Below are 17619 nucleotides of genomic sequence, written 5' to 3'. Positions count from 1 at the left end.
GGGGCACAGCCCCCCCAGGGCAGAGCCGCCCTTTGCCGCTCCGCTGCGGTCGCGGGGCCCCGTGACGGGGCGGCCACTCTGCGCCGTGGGGCCACGCGTGGGTGGGAGCGGGAGCACCCCGGGGAGGAATGTGGGTTGGGAGGGGCCGCAGCTCCGGCACGGGCACTCGCGGCACAGTCACCGCTCAGCCACCGCCCAGCATGGACGAGAAGCCCCAGATCCAGCTGTTCGTCAAGGTGAGGACTCACCCGGGCCCCGGGGTGGCCGGGCCGGGAGTCGCGGCTGCCGCTGCCTGGGAGCGCCGGAGCCGCCAGCATTGCCATCCGCGTCCGACCGCTGCCCCGGCCCCTGCCAGTGCCACGGCCTCCCCGGGGGCTGCACCGGAGCGCGGCTGCTGAGCTCTGCCTTTGCCCATAGGCGAGCGAGGACGGGGAGAGCGTGGGGCACTGCCCTTTCTGCCAGCGGCTCTTCATGGTGCTGCTGCTCAAAGGGGTCCCCTTCACCCTCACCACCGTGGACACGAAGAGGTGAGCGCTGCCCCGCGACGTGCTGCCGGGCTGGGGCGTGGGGTGGGACCGCCCTGCCCCGTGCACTGACCCGGGGAGTGCGGGGAGGTCCCCACCACGTGGGGAGGGGGCTGAGGACACCTGTTGTACCCCCCGGCTGCCCATCATTGCCCTAAGGGAGGGCGGCGGGCACTTCTTGGGTGGAGCTGCCACGGGCACACCCAGGGCAGGAGCAGCCCCCGGGGGAACCATCTCATCCTTTTGCCCAGGACGCGCTGGGTCCTGCTGCAGATCTCTGGGCAGCGTGGGCATCAGCGGCTTCCTCTCTCCTGCAGGGCACTGGATGTGCTGAAGGACTTTGCGCCCGGTGCCCAGCTGCCCGTTCTGCTCTACAACGGAGACTCCAAGACTGACACAGTCACCATCGAGGACTTCCTGGAGGCCAGGCTGGCCCCCCCCACGTCAGTGGCTGGCACTGCCCTGAGAGGGGCTAAGGAGGGGTGGGAGAAGCTGAGGAAGGGGCGGGGGTGGCAGCTCCCAGCCCTGCCGCCTCTTTCCCCAGCTGTGCCCATGTCACCGCAGGTTCCCCAGCCTGGTCCCACGGTACAAGGAGTCGAGGCTGGCTGGAAATGACATTTTCCACAAGTTCTCCACCTTCATCAAGAACCCAGTGCCTGCTCAGGATGAGGGTGAGGAGCTGGGGGGCAGGCCGTGCCGTGGCATGCCATGCTGTGCAGGGGCAGAGGCAGCGCCAGCCTGGGCCAGGCAAGAACAGTGCAGGCACAGTGCTGGCAGAGCAGGGGTTGGGGGCTGCCCACTGCCCTGACCCTGCCCACTGCTCCTGCCCCACAGCGCTGCAGCGGAACCTGCTGAAGGCCCTACTGAAGCTGGATGAATACCTGAGCACGCCCCTGGAGTATGAGCTGGCCCGCGAGCCCCACCTCCGCACCTCCCAGCGCCGCTTCCTTGACGGCGACCAGCTCACATTAGCTGACTGCAACCTGCTGCCCAAGCTCAACATCATGCAGGTGCGTGGCCAACACGTCTTCTCCCTTCTCCTTGCCCTGCCTCCTTGGTGCTGCCTGCCCCATGCTCTCACCCCCTTCTGGCCACTTGCCTGCAGCAACTTCCCTTTCCCCTTTGCCCTCCAGGTGCCCATCTGGCACCTCACAGTCCAGCCTAGCACAGCACCTTCCCAGACCTCATTCCCTCTGCATCGTGCACCGGGTGCCCCTCCTCCATCCTGTGCCATGCTAGCAACGTCCCCTTGCCCCCTGCCACCCTCCCTGATTCCCACTAGTGAGCACCATCAGCTCCCAGCCGTAGGGGTTCTCTCTGGCACACCGCAAGCATGCAGTACTAGGCTGCTTCTGCCCATAGATTGTCTGCCAGCATTACCGCCGCTTCGGCATCCCCAAGGACCTGCAGGCGGTGTGGCGCTACCTTAACAACGCTGGTGAAACCAAGGAGTTCAAATACACCTGCCCCAGCAGCGAGGAGATCGTACAAGCCTACCGCTCCGTCGTCCGGTCCCCGCAGTGAGCTGGGCAGACGCCCAGGCGGGCACAAGGCCGGGCAGCAGCTCAGCGCCTGCCTGGTCCTGCTGCTCCCAGCACCATCCTGCCCACACGCACTTGGGAGGGCAGAGCATCAGCACCCAAATTTCCCCAGCTGGCACCCAAGGTGCCTCGCACCGAGCCTTCCAACGCTTTCTTGCTTCTTGTGTCACCCTCCCTGCCTGGCAAGGACACCCTCGACCCACCCTGCGATCCCTCAAGCATTAAGGATGGGTACAACCACGGGCACCGCCTGTAACAGAACTGGGCAATACTAAGGGGAACAGCGGGGCCTGGGGAGGAAAAGCTGCCTGGAGTGCAGGGCACTGCAGTGGGCATCCCTGCAGCCTCCCACCACGCAAGCAGTCCCGACAGGCCAGGACAGCAGGCACCGCAGAGCACCTGTGAGCAGCAGCACTGTGCGAGGGGAACTGGCACAGACATGGCAAAGCCCTGGGAATGGAGCTGGGGGGACGCTGCAGCGGTGACACCCTGCCCCCTGTCACCCTTGCCCCGGCGAGGGGAGCAGAGGGCAATGTCCTGCCAGGACCTGCCCTGCTGCTAGGAAGCTCTCTGGAGCAGATTAGGGACAGGGATGGGGATGAAGTGGGGAAAGTCCAAGCCATGTATCAGAGCACTTAGAAATCAATAAAGGCTTTGCAAGCGAGACAGGAGTCTGTCTGGAGTGACTGGCCACAGCAGCTGCCCCCCCGCACAGGGCTTGGCTCTCTGGGAGGGTGGAGAGGCTCTCACCAGTCATCCACCCATCCACTGGCACAAAACTGGCAAGAAAGTGCACTCCTTGGAGCCCTTGAGCCTCCAGATTCAGCTGAAATTGGCTGCTGAGCAGTGGAAGGCTAGAATGAAACGACAAACACACACAGTCAGGCTGGCCGGGTCCCCAGACCTGCTGGCCAAAACAAGCTTTACTGGCAATAAGTTAAGCACAGACAACCTTTAAAAAATATCCTTCGGTGCTACTTTAAAAACCCCACCAACTCATAGCAAGTGGGGCAGAGGGGTGGCACCTGTCAGCAGGGAAAAGCCGCAGGACAAAAAGCCACCACTTTGTCACCGCTGCCCCAGCTGCCCCCAAGGCCATGCCCCAGCACAGCCAAGGAGCCGCTGCCCAACGGGGCCGCCTGGTGCTGCCTGCAGGTCCCACCTGCCCCATGCAGCTCCCGGCGCTGCACATGTCACAGCTGCAGAGTGGCAGGGTGCAGGGAGACCTCAGTGGGCATGCGTGGCTGACAAGGCTGCTGTTGGGTGGATGGGACAGCGCAGGTCACGAGTCTTCAAAGTCCACTCCAGATGGAGCAGACTTGCTAGAAAAGGATACAGAGTCACACATCAGCCCGAGCCATGCACCCTGCAGAGCACGGCCCAGCAGACCTCAGGCCCAGCACTGGGCCGTGGAACAGTGCATACCTTTTGAAGCCAGGGTTAATGAGGGACTCTCCCGGGATCTTCCTCTTCGCTGGCAAAGCAGAGCCAGCAGCCCTGTTCTTTCTGGGACTGGGGTCTGCCTCAGCCAGGAATGGGAGGGACAGGGAAAGCAAGAGGTCAGCCAGGGGCTCTGGCAGTCCCACAGGCCCCTCTGAATCCGGGGAGCACCTCCGGCAGACACAGCAGGTGAGGAAGGCCCAGAGGAGCTGCCAGGGCCTCCAGTCTAGAAGAGCATCCACGCCAGCCTTCCCCTGCAGGCGGGCACACTGCCCTGCCCCATGATGCACTGGGCATCTCAGGAGCCACCGTGCCGAGCCGGGCCCCTCCTGCGCCAGGGAGGGCACTGACAGCGGTGGGGGCAGCAGCCACAGCAGAGGGGGGTCAGCACCCCAGGGGGTTCCCGGCCCCAGCAGCCTCCTGAGGAAGAGAAAGCAAACAAGCGTGCAGCACACCCCCCAGAACTGCTCACCTGGCAGGACAGGCTGCTGGCTCCGGGTGGTGCTCTTCTCGAGGCTGTAGGAAGAGCCCAGAGTGCCAAGCACTGTGTGACAAGAACAGGAGTCACAGCTCACACCATCTCCTGCCCAGCAACTCCCTGCCCAGCGGGGCCAAATCGTGTCCTTCTCCTGCCCACTTCCACCCGGGGACCTCCCCCTCAGGAAGGACACTTCGCGCGGAGCTGCCGGTGCGGTGCCGTGGGGACACGGCTGTGCTGCTGCACGTGGAGCGCGGCTTCCAGGCGGGGGATCTCTCACCCGAGGTGCTCTGGGACGGTCCCGCCCGTGGGCACACGCCAGCCCCAGCAGGAGAGGGCGGGTGCAGCAAGCATCCCCCGCTTCCGCGGGGCCCCTCCGACGGCCGCGAGCCGACGACACGCCGCGCGTGGGAGCCGCCCGCCCCTCTCCCCCCGCCTCGTCCGGCAGCCGCACCTTCCAGGCGCTCCTCCAGGTCCCGGACGCGGGCGGCCATGGCGAACAGCAGCGCCTGGAGCTGCGGCCGCGCCTCGGCAGCGGGCAGCCGGGGGAGCAGCAGGGCCTCGTGCCCCTCCCACAGCCGCAGCGTGGCCGTCCCGTCCCTCAGCCCCAGCGAGACGGCCCCGCGGCCCAGCGCTGCCCTGCCGGGAGGGAGCGCGGTAAGCCGGGGACCGCAGCCCGGCGGGGGACGGACGGACGGACGGAGGTCCCGGGTCCCCCTCCCACGCCGGGCGCCCACCTGAGCTCCGCGACGCCGTCCTCCGGCGCGTCCCCGCCAAGCCGCCCGGCCCACACCTCCAGCGCGTCAGTCACACTGCGGGGCAGTGTTTTAGGCCGGGCCCCATCGCACCCCCGCCCCGCACCCCCGCCCCGCACGGCACTCACAAGACGGTGGCGGCCGAGCCGGGGCCGGGCGCGGGTCTGCAGTAGCAGAGGTAGCGGCCCGAGCCGTCCCGCAGTACCCAGAACGGCCCCGACGGCTCCGCCATGGCAGCGCCGGAAGGGGCGGCGCTCCGGGATCAGGCGGTTCCGCCATGGTGCACCTGGGGCTGCGGCGCGTGGAGGACGGCGTGGCCGCCAAGCACCCGGTGCGTGCGGGGCCGGGGGGTGGGGGGCCGGTGTCCCCGCGCTGACGGTGTCCCCGCGCTGACTGTGTCCCCTCAGGCGCTGCAGCAGTACGCGGCGTGCCAGGCCCACGCCTTCATGAAGGGCATCGGCACCTTCCTGGCAGGTACGGCCGCGGAGGGACGCGCGGCGCCGGGAAGGCGGGGCCCGGCGGGAGGGGCTGCCCTGGTGCTAGCTGCACCCCGGCCTCTGACGGCGCCGTGGCCGGGACCGCCCGGTTCGCTCTTCTGGCAGGCAGCGGTGCTGCGTTCGCCGTGCAGAAGCTGGTGAACAAGAAATTGCCGTACCCGCTGCAGTGGAACCTGCTGCTGTCTGTGGGTGAGTGCCCCGCGCTGCCCCCACCCGCGCTCCCTGCCCGGTGACGGTGCGGGACCCGCGGGGAGCGCGGCCCGGGCTGCGGGAGCAGGGCCGCGTTTGCGGTTGTTGACCGTTCACCCTCCTGCTCCCGAGTGCCCGGGGGGTTCGGGTGCTGCTCGCAGGCGGCTGCATGCCCCGCGTTAGAGGGAGGACGCTCACATGCTGGTCTGTCCAGCGGCAGGGTCCCTGGCCAGCTATACGGTGACCAGAGCGGAGACACAGAAATGCTCTGACTTCTGGATTTATCTGGAGACAGGCAAGTCCCCGCAGGAGCACGTCGTGGCTGACAGAGTGCCTCAGCCCGCAGGTGGGTTTCATGTTTCTCCCCCAGCTTTCCCTGGGCTTGGCTTGGTTCTTCCCTGCTGTGGCTCTTTGCTGTTCCTGCCTCGTGCCTCGTAACTAAGCTGGTTGCTGGCTGCATGCTTGTCGCAGTCCCTGTTGTGTCCCACGGTGGTACCCTCCAGCTGAGGGACTTTGAGCAGCTCCCCAGGGTGGCTGCTGCCGGAGCTCCCCACCCACCCTGACCCTGGCACCCTGCAGAGCTCTGTGCCCATCACCTGCTCAGCAGCTCCTTGGCACGGCCACTGCACGCTCGCGTCTGCTCGCTGGCCTGCCTGCTCTGTGCATTCACAAGAGCCGGGGCTTTTTGTTTGCTGGAGGAGGAATAGGGCCGGGGATGAGCTAGCAAACCCATCCATGCTTGTGCTTGAGCCACTGCTCAGTGGGAAAGGCCAGGCTGGAGTGGACACAGTGGGGGTTCCTGTGGCTGCCTTCTGCTGTTCCCCACTTGCATCGTGCTGCTGAAGCTTGGCCAAGCTGAAGAGGTATTAAACACTTTCCCAGGGCTCTGCACTTCTCTGCTTTGCCCCTGCCAAACATGCTGGGATCATATGGGGTCCAAGGAGCTTGTTCTTGTCTGTAGCAGAAAATCTGTTTGTCCAAGAGGACGCAGAGAGAGTGACACCATCCGTGAGGAGGAACAAGTACGGGGACATCGTGGAGTAGCCAGAAACACAGTGTGCTGTGCCCATGTCCTCCTGCTGCTGCCCTCACCCCTTCTGTCTGTTTGGTGTGCCCCTGCAGCGTGGGAGATGTCTGCAGCGCTGCTGGGAGCTCAGATGAGTCCCCAGCGGTCTGTGTGTTGAGCACCCAATAAAAGTCCCAAGCTGAAAGCACACGCTGTGGATGAAGTAAAGACTGGCAGTGGCATGGAAGGAGCTGGAGTGCAGGTGGCAAACATCACCTGGAGGTATCCCCTCTGTTAAATGTTGGAGAGGAAAAATCTGATCTCTCTGTGACCACAGGAGTTGCAATCCAAATATGCTGGGCTGTGAAACATGTGGAAGCATGTCCAGGCAGAACTGTGAGAGGGCAAAGCTGCTGCTGTATGCTCTCTGATTCTTGAGCATAGCTGGTCACAGTCCCCCTGCACTCTTAACAGCACGGCTTGTCTTGCTCGCCCAAATGCTGCTGGCCTGAACCCTCTGCCTTGCTGTCTGCCCCCACGAAAGGAGCAGGGTGAGCGTGCCCAGAGCCAGGCTCTGACATCCCACTGGCCTCAGGCTCTGCCTCTGGATCCTGTACCTATGGGGAAGGGAAGGCTGTTGGCTTGAATCCCAAATGTCCAGAGAAGCACCTGGGAAGATCTAGAATTTTATGTCTTTTTTTCTCCCCTAATTGCAAGCCCCAAATTAAGCCCCTAGGTTAAGCTGGCTGCTCTGAGTGGATGTCCAGCTCTGAATCGGCTGCAGCTGGACTTCTCAGATGGGAGAACTCTGCCTGGGTGCTGAAGCAAGCGGCTTTCTTACAGCAGGGCAGCAGCTCTTCAGAGGGGAACGGAAACGCTTCCTTCCGCCTGGGACTCGTCCACAGTCCCTGAGCAGAGCCACGGGAGGGAGCTCCTGTGCTGGGCAAAGGAGAGGCTAGAGGAAACGTGTGGTACATCATCTGTGCCAGAATCCTGTTTGCTCCTACACGGAGATGGGAAGCAGCTGTCAGAACAGCTGAAATGAAAGTGGCTGTGAGGAAAAGGTGCATTAGGCAGAACACAGTGTTACAGGAACATGATGAGAGCAGGGCAGGATGTCAGTGGGTGAGGAAACCCATGGAGCAGAAATGGTACTAACTGCGAGGACAAGGAGGGCAGCAGAAGCTGCTTCTCTCCTGAGGAATTTGATCAGGCAGCAGGCTGTTAGCGGGTGGGATCGAGGAGCTAGGAAGGCCTCGGCGCAGTTGTCCAGGTGGTTCTGTGAGCCTGGCTGAAACTTCCATTTCCAGGTGGGTCTGATCCCAAAGTGGGGTTTTAAGCGCAGCCTGGCCTCTCTTTGGGGATTCTGCAGGCTGGGAGAGTGTACAAAGCCACAGCTGTGTCTGAGCACCGGGCAGGCTTAAAGAGAGTGAGTCCTTTGGGCAAAGCTGAGCATGCAGCTGTGTCCCAGCGGAGCCCACCGGTGCCCCTGTGCCTGCAGCACAGCCAGGCTTTGTCAGCCTGTTGCTCTGATACCAGCAAAGCCACAGGTGTGGTTACAAAGATTTATTTCTGATTATAAAAAGAGAATCAACAAAACAAAAGAAAACAAAGCCCACAAGCCTTCCTGCACATTCCCATGTCCCTGTTTTGTTTTTACTCATTCAGAAATAAAGGCACATCCTCCCAGCTGTCTACCTTGGGGTGACACAGGGTTTGAACCCTCAAGCAGCAGAAAGCCCTGCACCCACAGCAAATCCATGCCCCTACTTCCGCAGCCGCGCACCTGGCAGCCCGAGGAGGCACTGACAATGGCAGAGCTGAGACTGGCACAGGGACCACAGGAATGAGGAAGGCACTGCATCTGATTGCTGGGGGGTGGTGGGAAGCTGCCTGCTCTGGCTGTTGCTAAGCCCCTACCCGATGGCCCTGAGCTGAGGCAGGTGGAAGTCCAGGCTGGGATCTGACCCCCAGGAAGTTCAGTGGGGTTTGTCCATGCACCAGAAAGACAGTTAAGTTTTGAGTGATGTCCAGAGCTCCCCTGAATGGCTGGGCTGGTTCTCCAGGGACAGGCTGGTAGCTATAAGGCCTACAGTAATATTTCCCACCCTCCCCATGTACATGAGAATACAGTTGTCTGGGCTCACTGGCCCAGTCCCGGTCAGGAGGCAGATACCCTAGATACAAATGTCCAAACCTCAAGCCTGCTCCAGCATCTGTCCCTGAGTAGCAATGGGAATCCCTTAAGACATTCTCCTCCTGCTGCCCTGCAGGGTCAGCAGTCCTCTTTTGTTCCCCTCTTTCTGCAGCTTGAAAGCAAGGGGAGGGCAAAAAGGGGCAGCTTTCCTTCTGGGGCAGACAGCATCAGGTGTTGGGGACGGTGTCTCCAAGCACTTGCTGCATCCCAAGGACTCAGGCCACAGAGACTCCAGCAGGAAGGATGGTGCTGGGTGCTGCAGAGAAGGCTTGTCCTGTCCCATGGTTAGATTGCGCTGGACTTGCTGCGCCGGAGCAGGTAGACAGCAGTCAGCAGAGCTGTCAGGGCGGTGATCACAAAGAGCAGGATGAGGACGACCCAGTTGTTGTACAGCATGCTTCTGTGAGAAGCAGGCTCCTCTGCCGGGATCATGTTGGTGAGGTTCAGCATGTACCCCAGGGCCCAGCCGATGGAAGTTTCTCCTGCCTGTGGAAACAGTGCGGCATGCTCACTACTCTGGTCAACCCAGCTTCACGGGCCTCGAGGGAGCTTCCAGGGACCACCCCACTATCATCCCAATGGAGGGGAGCTCACAGCACTCTGAGTCCTTGCTCACCTGTGCGTCCAGCCAGCCCAGGCACAAAGCAGTGCCCTGGTGGGTCAGTGTCCATATGCTTAGCTGAGAGGAGGATCTTATCTGTTTGGGTCAGTCCTGACCTTGCTGCTCATCCCATGCCTCGTGTATGTGACGGGACTTGGCAAACCTGGGATCCTGTCCTGAGGTCACTTCCCAGCCAGCCTGGGTTGTTTGAGATCTCTGCCAAGGAGGAACTGGTGGACCTTGAAATTCCTGACTCTGTGACCACTCTACGGTCAACTCAGTTCATTTCTTCCCAAAATATATATCCCAAAACTGGGAGTCCCATCCTGCTCCTGTTCCCCAGGACCTTCCCTCGCACATTGCTTGGCTCTTGGTGTGGGCTCATCTCTCTTGCACTGCTTTTTGACCTAGTACTGAATGAATACCATGGGATGGCTAAGTGCTTTGGTGTTACCCACCTTTTTCTGGAAGGCGATATTGGGGAAGGAACTGTTGTTGAAGTTGTAGCCCTTGGTGGTGAGCAGATAAACAAACATGCTGGTAGCACAGTAATCGGACAGCCTCTTCTCCAGCCTGGGAGCTTTCTGGAACAGCTGAATGGGACACATGGGGGGACAGAGAAAAGGGGTCAAGCCAGCAGGGTCCAGGCTGTTTCTGTAGCCTGAGGCTCTGGGTGGTTGTATCTGGCTGCCCAAGGTGCTGCTCACACCCTGCTGAGCTCTCTTGGTCCCATGTGGGAACCGTCACCAACCCTCTCCCTACTGCATGGGATGGGAGGGTGCCAGGACACCCAGCCCCTCCAAGGGCTGCTCTCAGAGCCTGGGGGATGCCCCACACAAAGCAGCCCTCTCCTACCCTGTGTGCCTGGAGAGCCCACCTCACTCCAGCTGGTGGCACATATGGTCTCAGCAGCATCCTTCAGGTCACTGGGCAAGTGCACGGGTCTCTCCATCACTGTCTGGATGAAGTCCACCGTGTAGAAGAAGGCAGAAAAGGCCTAATGGAGGAACAGAAGCAGCTGTAGGAAAAGCCAGGAGCAAACTTGCACCACAGAGAGCTGCTGTAAGCAGTGTGGTGGGCACAAACAATCACCCTTGCAGAGCTGGGGTCAGGCTTTGCTGCCATATGACATCTGGGGGCCAGGAGACAGCCAGGCCACCACCCTGCTCTGTGCTGGGACTTACGATGAAATTTCCTGAAACCTCAGGCTGGAAAATGCCATCAAAGGAGCAGCGGGAGAAGGAGCAGTTGGTGAAGTCAAAGAGTTTGCTGACATGCAGAGCACAGAAGTTCCCATTCCCAGTGCCAGCCACGACAACGGTGGTATTGAGGGGAAGGCTGGGCCTCTCCTTCTCCGTGCAGGGGCTGTCATAGATGCTGCTCAGTGACAGGCTCTTGCGGTAGCCTGTGGGCCAGCAGGGATTGGCGACAGTTTCTCGGTAGTTCTCAGCCTGCCAGAGGAGCAACACATGTCATCCCAGCTCCCCTGTACTGCAGCCCCAGCACTACGTTGCCTCCAGTTCCCAGTGGGGAGGTGCTGACGAGCCTGGGCAGTGAGACGCAGAGGAGCACAGAAGCCAGCAGTTGCCACCAGTGTCTGGAGATGATTCGGGCACAGATGTTTGGCACAGGCTTAGGCGTGCAGAGGGTGGGAGGAAGCCCTGGGACTATGGGAGAAGCTTAAGGCGCAAAAGCCAATGTTGGCTTTTGAGTTGAGTTGTTTGATTTGAGTTGGCTAGGAAATGTGTGCAGCTGGTCCCAGAGGACTGTCCTAGTGAACAGGGCTAAGAGATGCCTGCAGGGGAAGCATGAGGCCTGGCAACCCTTGGGTCTCTGCAAATCATCCCTCCTCAGCCCCCACTGTGGAATGCAGGGGGCTGTCACACAGCCAAAGCAGGGTGCTTGGAGGGAGCCGGGTACAGGGCACCTCCTGCCCTGTATGAATGCTGGGATGGTGACATGCAAGCACATGCTAGTACCTGGAGGACCTTTGAGAGTAGCCTCTTGAGGACCTGGTCCCTTCCATAGCAGAGGAAGCTGTGGGTGTACACTTTGTATGGCTGGCCATACAGCTTCAGCATCACCTCGTTTTTGGGATCTTCAATGGTATCACTGGTTTCAAAGGTGATCTGTGTGGAAGCACCTCCAAAGTCCATGGCTCCCAGGGTCCTCTTCTTGGGTTGGATCCATTCCCCAAGCCAACCGCGCTAGGCAAGGAGACAGTGGTGGGTGTGGGACGTGATGAGCTGCAGGACAGCTAGGCTGCCCCACTGGCCCCGCTGCATGCTCCTGCCCACCTTGATGAAGTTCTCCAAGAGGTAGTTTGCCGTGACCCAGCCAAACACCCCCTCCTCTTCCCCTGACAGGATCTTTGCTCCCCGGAAATCAAAGGGATACGACTTCAGCGTGGCTGTCACTGCGCTGAAGACAGCATCCGAGGACTCTGGGTCTGCAATTCTGTGGGAGAGACAGAGACACAGCAGTGCAAGGGGCAGAGCAAGAGCTGCAGGCAGGTGGGGAAGGGTCACATCTCTGCAGGGATGTCCCCAAACCTCCGGCAGCGCAGCGGGCACAGCAGGACTAATGCTCACCTGAGCAGGCGCATGCCGGCCGTGGCGCCCAGGTAGAGCGGGGTTCCTGCGTGCTTCTCCTTGGGCACATCTCTCAGAGCCTGGCTCAGGCAGTGCTCTAAGCTTTTCCCAGCAGCTGCAGGTTTGGAGCTGTAGCTGGAGATACCAGGACCTGCGGAGAGGGAAACTGCATCTCCCTGAAGCCATGGGAGGAGGATGCTCAGGGAGTGGCTTTGCCCCCCTGGGTGCTCAGAAGGGCTGACAGTTGCTGTGGCTGTTCCCATGGACACAGAGACAGCGGAATGGGGCTCAGCTGCAGCTCCTTGCCCACAGCTTGCTCCCCGCTGTGCTGGGCAGTGAACCACACTGGGTTTGGAGAGACAAACTGCCATTGTGTTCCAAGCACATCTCCCCTGGGAATGGGGGAGGCTTAGGGAGCAGAGCAGGACCCCTCCCAGCACCTCCCTGCTTCTGCTGGGACCACAGGGAAGTGGTGGGGCCAGCGAGGGATGTGCTACCGCCGCGCCTAGGGCAGCCCTTACCCTCCACATCGCACATGCTGTGCTCGCTGACCACCCCAGTGTCGTTCTCCTTGTCCGCGGGCCACTTGTAGATGAACATGGCTGTGTGGGAGGACCCGGCGTCCAGCACGATGCCGTACTGCAGGCAGAGAGGTGGGGGTCAGCTGGGCCCATCCCGCAGGCAAGCAGCGCTGTGCCACACACACCGCACTCCCGTCTGGCCCGGGGCACTGCAGGCAGCGGGCTGGTGGAACACAGGGCGCTGCTCAGGGTGGGAGGACACAGGGAAGCGCTCCCCTTGCCGAGTGCTGCCCCTCTGGGTGGGAGGACACCTGGGAGCTGCCCTGGGACCCGGCGCTCCAAAGAAGGGCAGCCCGCCACCTCATCCCTGCCTGCCCTTGTAAGGCTCGGCCATTCTCCGGCTATAAATAACCCCTCTCCTCCTGCCAAGCACGGTTACCCAGCTCCAGGAAGAGCCACCCTGCCCCGCCCCACCCCACCCACAGCCCCCAGACCCCTCTGAGGGCATGGGGCTGCCGGGGGTCCTGTACCAGCCGGGGCTGTGCTGCTGCTGGCAGGAGGCAGACAGCATGCTGCCCCAGCTGAGCATCTCCCCGGGGTGAGACCACCTCCATCCTAAACGTGGCCTGGAGAATGGCTTTACCTGCTCACCGTGAGGCCCTCCACCACCCGCATGGCCCCTGGACAGGCTGCTCCTCTCCCAGCCCTGCCCGTGGGGTGCTGGTGGGGATAGGGCCCTGCAGGTGGGGGATCCCCAGGAGGGTCCCAGCACTGCCCAGCTGCTCAGTGCCACTCGTATGCCCACCAGCACTGCAGCCAGCAGGAAGGTGGCCCAGGGGCCCGATGCCCCCGCAGGGCATCACATCACCTCCACACCATCCCTAGCATTGCCCCAGGTGACTGGGTCAGGTGGACAGCAGAAGCCCTGTGCACCCGTAGGAGGGGAAAAATGCACTGGGACAAAGTGCAGCTGGGGCTGAGCTGGCTGCCAGCTCCCAGGGGGGGTGCACACAGGTGGGGGCACATGTGCATGGGCATGTGTCAATGTAGATGCACGTGTGGGCACATTTGCTGTTGATGTAGATGTGGGGGTGAGAACGCATGTGAGCATGTAGGCTTGTGTCTGTGCACGTAGGTGCCTGGGTGGATATGTGCATGTGCATTTAGGTGGCTGTGAATGTGTGCTTGCATGTAAGTGTGTGCATAGGCATGTGTGTGCATCCCATGGTGGGCATGTGCATGCCTGGGACAGCCGTGCTGCCTGCTGGGGCCTGCAGAGAGTCGGGCATGCTCAGCAGGATCCTGCGGCCCTGCTGCCCACGCAGGACAACCCAGAGTCAGCAGCCCTGACCCCACGCCAAGGGCAAGCCCCAAGCTCTGTGGGGGTGAGGGTGACAGAGGCTGCATCCCACCCGCACCCCGCTCTTAACCCCATTTCATCTTCTGACTTCCTCTGTGCCCGTCCTCAGCAGAAGCTGGGGAGCAGTTCTACCTGGGGACATGCACTGAACTCCCATTTCTGTGCAGCCCTGGCCCAGCTGCAGCCCAGAGCTGCTGCATGGGAGATGCATCGGATCTGGGTCACAGCACAGAGCGATTTGCAGAACCCACCGCCCCCAATGGCACATCTGTGTGCCCTTTGATCTAAGAGCTTCCGGGGGCAGGCCCCCTCCTCTCAGACCGGGCAGAGCCCTCTAGACCCGGGGTACATGCTCCGACAGCTCCTGCACGGCACTTGGGGACAAGTCCTGCTATGGTGTCAGCCCCTGTGCCCTGCCCTGGCCACAAGCACCCAAGATGGCACAGCTTTGCACACATGCCCGCAGCCCTGGCCCCAGAGTGGGAGATAGTCCCACGACACCAGCACCTGGCACACCACGACAGCTGAGCTGCGTACCCGCGAGATCCATCAATCCCACAGAAGGAAAGAAAACAGCTCGGAGCTGTGAGGCTGCGATGCCATAAGTTCAGCTGTGTACTCAGAAGGGAAGGAGAAGAGCATGCTCCCAAGATTAGTCCCTCTGGCAGCAAAATAAATAATCTGGGGTATTTTTAGGGCTATATTCCAAGCAAAGGAGCTGGAAGGAGAAGAGGAGCTGTGGGTTAACCTTAGCTCGCCAGTGAGCCGAGCTACCATCTAGCAGTTGCTGCTAATGAGGAACCAAGCCACGAAGTATGGCTATGTCCAGCGGGGTGGGAAGGGCCCACAGCCCCCACCTACAGCCTTAACGGAGCAGGGCCATACCACAACTCCTGCCACTGCCCAGAGCCTGATCCCAGGGCTGATCCTGAGGCCAGCAGGAACCCACACCCCACCCCCTCCAAGGGCACCTTCATCCCACAGCAGCGTGACATGGGCTGGGGAGCTGCTGAGTGGCTGTGGGGCTGGCACCCCCTGCTTCACTGCCTCTGCCTCCTCCTGCCCGAAGCAGGGCTGGGGACACAGCTGCTGGCTTCCAGGGTGGCTGCGGGGCGGTGTCGTGGTGACAACGGCCCCACTGCAGTCACTGTGCTGGATCACGTCTATGCTTGCTCCATCCAGAGATGGGGCAAAGCCTGGGTCCCTGGGCTCAGCCTTGGGAACCTGCATGCAGCTCCATCCCACAAGGAGAGGAAAAGAATCCCCTGAGCACAGCTGGCTTTGAGCTTCCACTGCAGGAGAACAGGCTTTGCAGAGTGACCAAAGTGCTGCAAACACAGGTGGGACTCAGCAGGAGTTTTCCCCCCTGTCCAAAGGGACAAAATCCATCTGGAAACCAGCTATGAGCACAGTCCGTGGCAGAGAAATGTGTCACCGGGAAAAAGTTAATTATTACTGCCTACTGACAACTGGGGAGTATCACCCTGGCTAAGCTAGCTCATTTTCTTAACCTAATCTTTATTGCATCGGTCAAACCCAGAGAGAAGACACACAGCTGGCATCCAGGCTGGCTCAGAAAGACTGGGGTGAGATAGAGGTTTGGGGTGAACCACTTTCCAGGGCAGGAGCCTGCTCCACCTGGACTAGTTGTCTGTCCCTGAAGGACACAAGACTTTTTAAAACAAAAGACCCGGGCAGCAAAAGAGTGAATTGGAGCACTTCCCCAGCAAGGAGTTGGTTGGGAACTTCCTTCAATGCCTGAGTTTACAATGAAAAAAAAAAAAAAAAAAAAAAGCAGCTGCTCATGGACAAGAGCCCTCCTCGCCCCGCAGCGCAGCGGGAGGTGCCGGGCGTGCCGTCCCCTGCCCGCACCCCGCGGCAGCGGCTCGGGAGCCGCGCGTCGCGGAGCCCCCCACGCGCAGGGGCTGCCCGGCTCTCGGGGCGCTCCTGGGACCCCCACCCCACAGCGCGGTCCCCCCCCACTCACCTTGAAGCTCGGCGGGCCGCGCGTGTCCCCGGAGCCGAGGCAGAGCAGGAGGATGCCCAGGAAGCAGCCGAGGGCGAGCAGCAGCAGCACTGCGGCGGCCCGGCGGGCCATGGCGGGGCCGGGCGGGCGCGGGCGCTGCCGCTGCTCGGAGGGGGCAGGTGAGCGGCTCTGCGGCGGCCGCTGCTCCTCCTCCTCCTCCTCGTCCGCCTCTGCCGGCTGAGTCACCGCAGCCCCGGCCCACCCGGGCGGGACGCAGGGCCCTGCCGGGCTGCTCGGCCCCACGCCGACCCCGACCCCGGGCTCTCAGCCCCCGCTGCCCTACACCCCCCAGCGGGGCTCAGCTCCATCTCCCCCCCGCCCCAGGCATTGTCTGTGTCCCAGGGCGCAGCTCCCGCCCGGCCCCTGGGCGTCACCCATCCGTGGGGCTCAGCCCCACGAGCCCCCACCCCCAGCCGGGCTCTGGGAAGGGGGGTCCTCCCACCCCCAGCACCCCGAGGGCTTCAGTGTGTGCAACACCGGGAACGCTATGGAAAGCCCCGAGGAGTCTCGCCTGCCAAGATTAAGTGTTACCAGCACCTTACTGCTTTTAATCATTGCAAGTTTATGACAGCCCTGAAGAGCTCAGACATATATTGGGATTGTTTTTAATACTGTCACAAGTGAATAATGTAACGCGTTTCCAAACGGAGCACCAAGCCAAGCAAGGCTGGGCCCCTGCCTGAGAAGGACATTTTGAGCTTGCTTACATGGAGGGATCAAACAGTGAGCAAAATAATAAACAAGGAGATATCACCAAGGAGAAGAGCCCAAAGGAGAACACGGCTTCCAGCCCAGCTGGGCTGTGTGCAGGAGGGCTCCTTCAGCTCTCCACAGGCTTCCTCTCTTTGCTTGTTTCTCAAGCAAGATGCTTTCTGCAGCTTGTTGGGTGTCATGGCAGCTCCACAGCTGGAAGGGAACTCACTGGGGGCAGCCCCAGCACTGTACCCCCACGCACTGCTCCTTCCTGGGCTTCTGTCCACAGGAACACCAGCTGAGCCCCTAGCCCCTGCTCACGGCATGTGGGGCTCTGTGGAGCCTGTGAGCCCCTCTGTGGTGGGGAAGGAGGAAGTGCTCCCACTTGCATGTGCCACCACTGAGGGGGAAACCGTCCCTGCGCGGGAGAGGCACTGGGAGGGATGCTCGCCAGACCCACAGCAAGCTTCATTTTGGTCTTTTGGCTTCAGAGCAGGAGCCCCAGCACCACTCTGTTCTACCTGGGGCAGCAGCAGTGCCTGGAGGAGGGGCTGGGGAAGGGAATGGTGCAACAGGGACACAGCGAGGGCAGTGCCCCCAGCAGTGCTGGGCTTCACCACCCTTACCCAGTCTGTCTGTGTGCAGCTATGGCTAACTCCTCACTTTCAGCATTTAGCCACTGGAAAACCTGTGCCAATGAACTTCAAGTCATGTACAGATTTATGCAGAAAAAAAAAAAAATTAAGTAGTCCCCTTTCCTTTAAGTCTACTGCTGCTAATGCCAGAAGTGCTAGGAAGTAAGGATTAGCAGAGTACAGCTTCCTCCACTTTCTTGCCCCACTGATGGCTTTATAGGCTCTATTCAGTTTTCCTTCTCAATTGTCCAGACTGCTCCTGCTGCTTCTCACTGCCCTCCTCACCCCATAGCACTCCTGAGGTGCACTCCTGCAGCTGCCACAGGTACGGTGGCACTGGGGATGAGCACAGAAGCAGAAGGATTTTCTCTGGATCACTCATAAATCTTTCCCCAATGGCTGCCAAGCCTCGCATTTCTCTTCCCAACTGAATAAGCAGCAAGGAGAGGTCTCCAGAGGCTGTTTGAAGAGGAACCAAGCTTTCTTCTGATCAGCATTGAATGAGGAATGTCTGGAATAGCTCAAGCTGAGCTCTGAGGGAGCCCATGGCCAGCCCTGGCCATTT

The 17619-nt window shown here is 61.2% G+C and overlaps 4 protein-coding genes across 13 annotated transcripts; 2 read left to right on the top strand and 2 right to left on the bottom strand.

Annotated features, from left to right (window-relative positions):
- CLIC3 (chloride intracellular channel 3) lies at positions 91 to 2731 on the top strand. The gene is made up of 6 exons (XM_021414380.1): positions 91 to 236; positions 418 to 527; positions 842 to 967; positions 1089 to 1195; positions 1359 to 1534; positions 1887 to 2731. Exons 1-6 carry the CDS (start codon positions 129 to 131, stop codon positions 2046 to 2048), a joined length of 789 nt encoding a protein of 262 aa, XP_021270055.1. The 5' UTR covers positions 91 to 128; the 3' UTR covers positions 2049 to 2731.
- C16H9orf142 (chromosome 16 C9orf142 homolog) lies at positions 2946 to 5002 on the bottom strand. 5 transcript variants are annotated; one of them, XM_021414378.1, is made up of 6 exons: positions 4867 to 5002; positions 4721 to 4795; positions 4438 to 4622; positions 3978 to 4049; positions 3491 to 3584; positions 2946 to 3387 (listed from the first exon to the last, which is right to left on the bottom strand). In XM_021414378.1, the coding sequence occupies exons 1-6, from the start codon at positions 4968 to 4970 to the stop codon at positions 3348 to 3350; spliced, it is 570 nt and encodes a 189-aa protein (XP_021270053.1). In that variant the 5' UTR covers positions 4971 to 5002; the 3' UTR covers positions 2946 to 3347. The 5 variants fall into 5 exon arrangements, with proteins under 5 accessions (XP_021270053.1, XP_021270052.1, XP_021270050.1 ...); XM_021414377.1 differs by having other exon boundaries at positions 3978 to 4021; XM_021414375.1 differs by having other exon boundaries at positions 3491 to 4049.
- Positions 4951 to 6640, top strand: TMEM141 (transmembrane protein 141). Of its 6 annotated transcripts, none has more exons than XM_021414384.1 (5): positions 4951 to 5069; positions 5146 to 5212; positions 5341 to 5424; positions 5639 to 5770; positions 6307 to 6640. In XM_021414384.1, the coding sequence occupies exons 1-5, from the start codon at positions 5016 to 5018 to the stop codon at positions 6606 to 6608; spliced, it is 639 nt and encodes a 212-aa protein (XP_021270059.1). In that variant the 5' UTR covers positions 4951 to 5015; the 3' UTR covers positions 6609 to 6640. The 6 variants fall into 6 exon arrangements, with proteins under 6 accessions (XP_021270059.1, XP_021270062.1, XP_021270058.1 ...); XM_021414387.1 differs by having other exon boundaries at positions 6389 to 6606; XM_021414383.1 differs by lacking the exon at positions 5146 to 5212 and having other exon boundaries at positions 4952 to 5069; positions 5213 to 5424; positions 6409 to 6640.
- On the bottom strand, positions 7982 to 16045 carry ENTPD2 (ectonucleoside triphosphate diphosphohydrolase 2). Its single transcript, XM_021414374.1, has 9 exons — positions 15688 to 16045; positions 12341 to 12458; positions 11820 to 11970; positions 11526 to 11685; positions 11208 to 11435; positions 10413 to 10679; positions 10106 to 10225; positions 9687 to 9821; positions 7982 to 9113 (listed from the first exon to the last, which is right to left on the bottom strand). The coding sequence occupies exons 1-9, from the start codon at positions 15796 to 15798 to the stop codon at positions 8913 to 8915; spliced, it is 1491 nt and encodes a 496-aa protein (XP_021270049.1). The 5' UTR covers positions 15799 to 16045; the 3' UTR covers positions 7982 to 8912.

Source organism: Numida meleagris, chromosome 16 (genome assembly GCF_002078875.1).
Source record: "Numida meleagris isolate 19003 breed g44 Domestic line chromosome 16, NumMel1.0, whole genome shotgun sequence".
NCBI classification, from domain to species: domain Eukaryota; kingdom Metazoa; phylum Chordata; class Aves; order Galliformes; family Numididae; genus Numida; species Numida meleagris.
The sequence above is the reverse complement of the archived record's forward strand: the minus strand, read 5'-3'. Positions and strand labels throughout refer to the sequence as shown.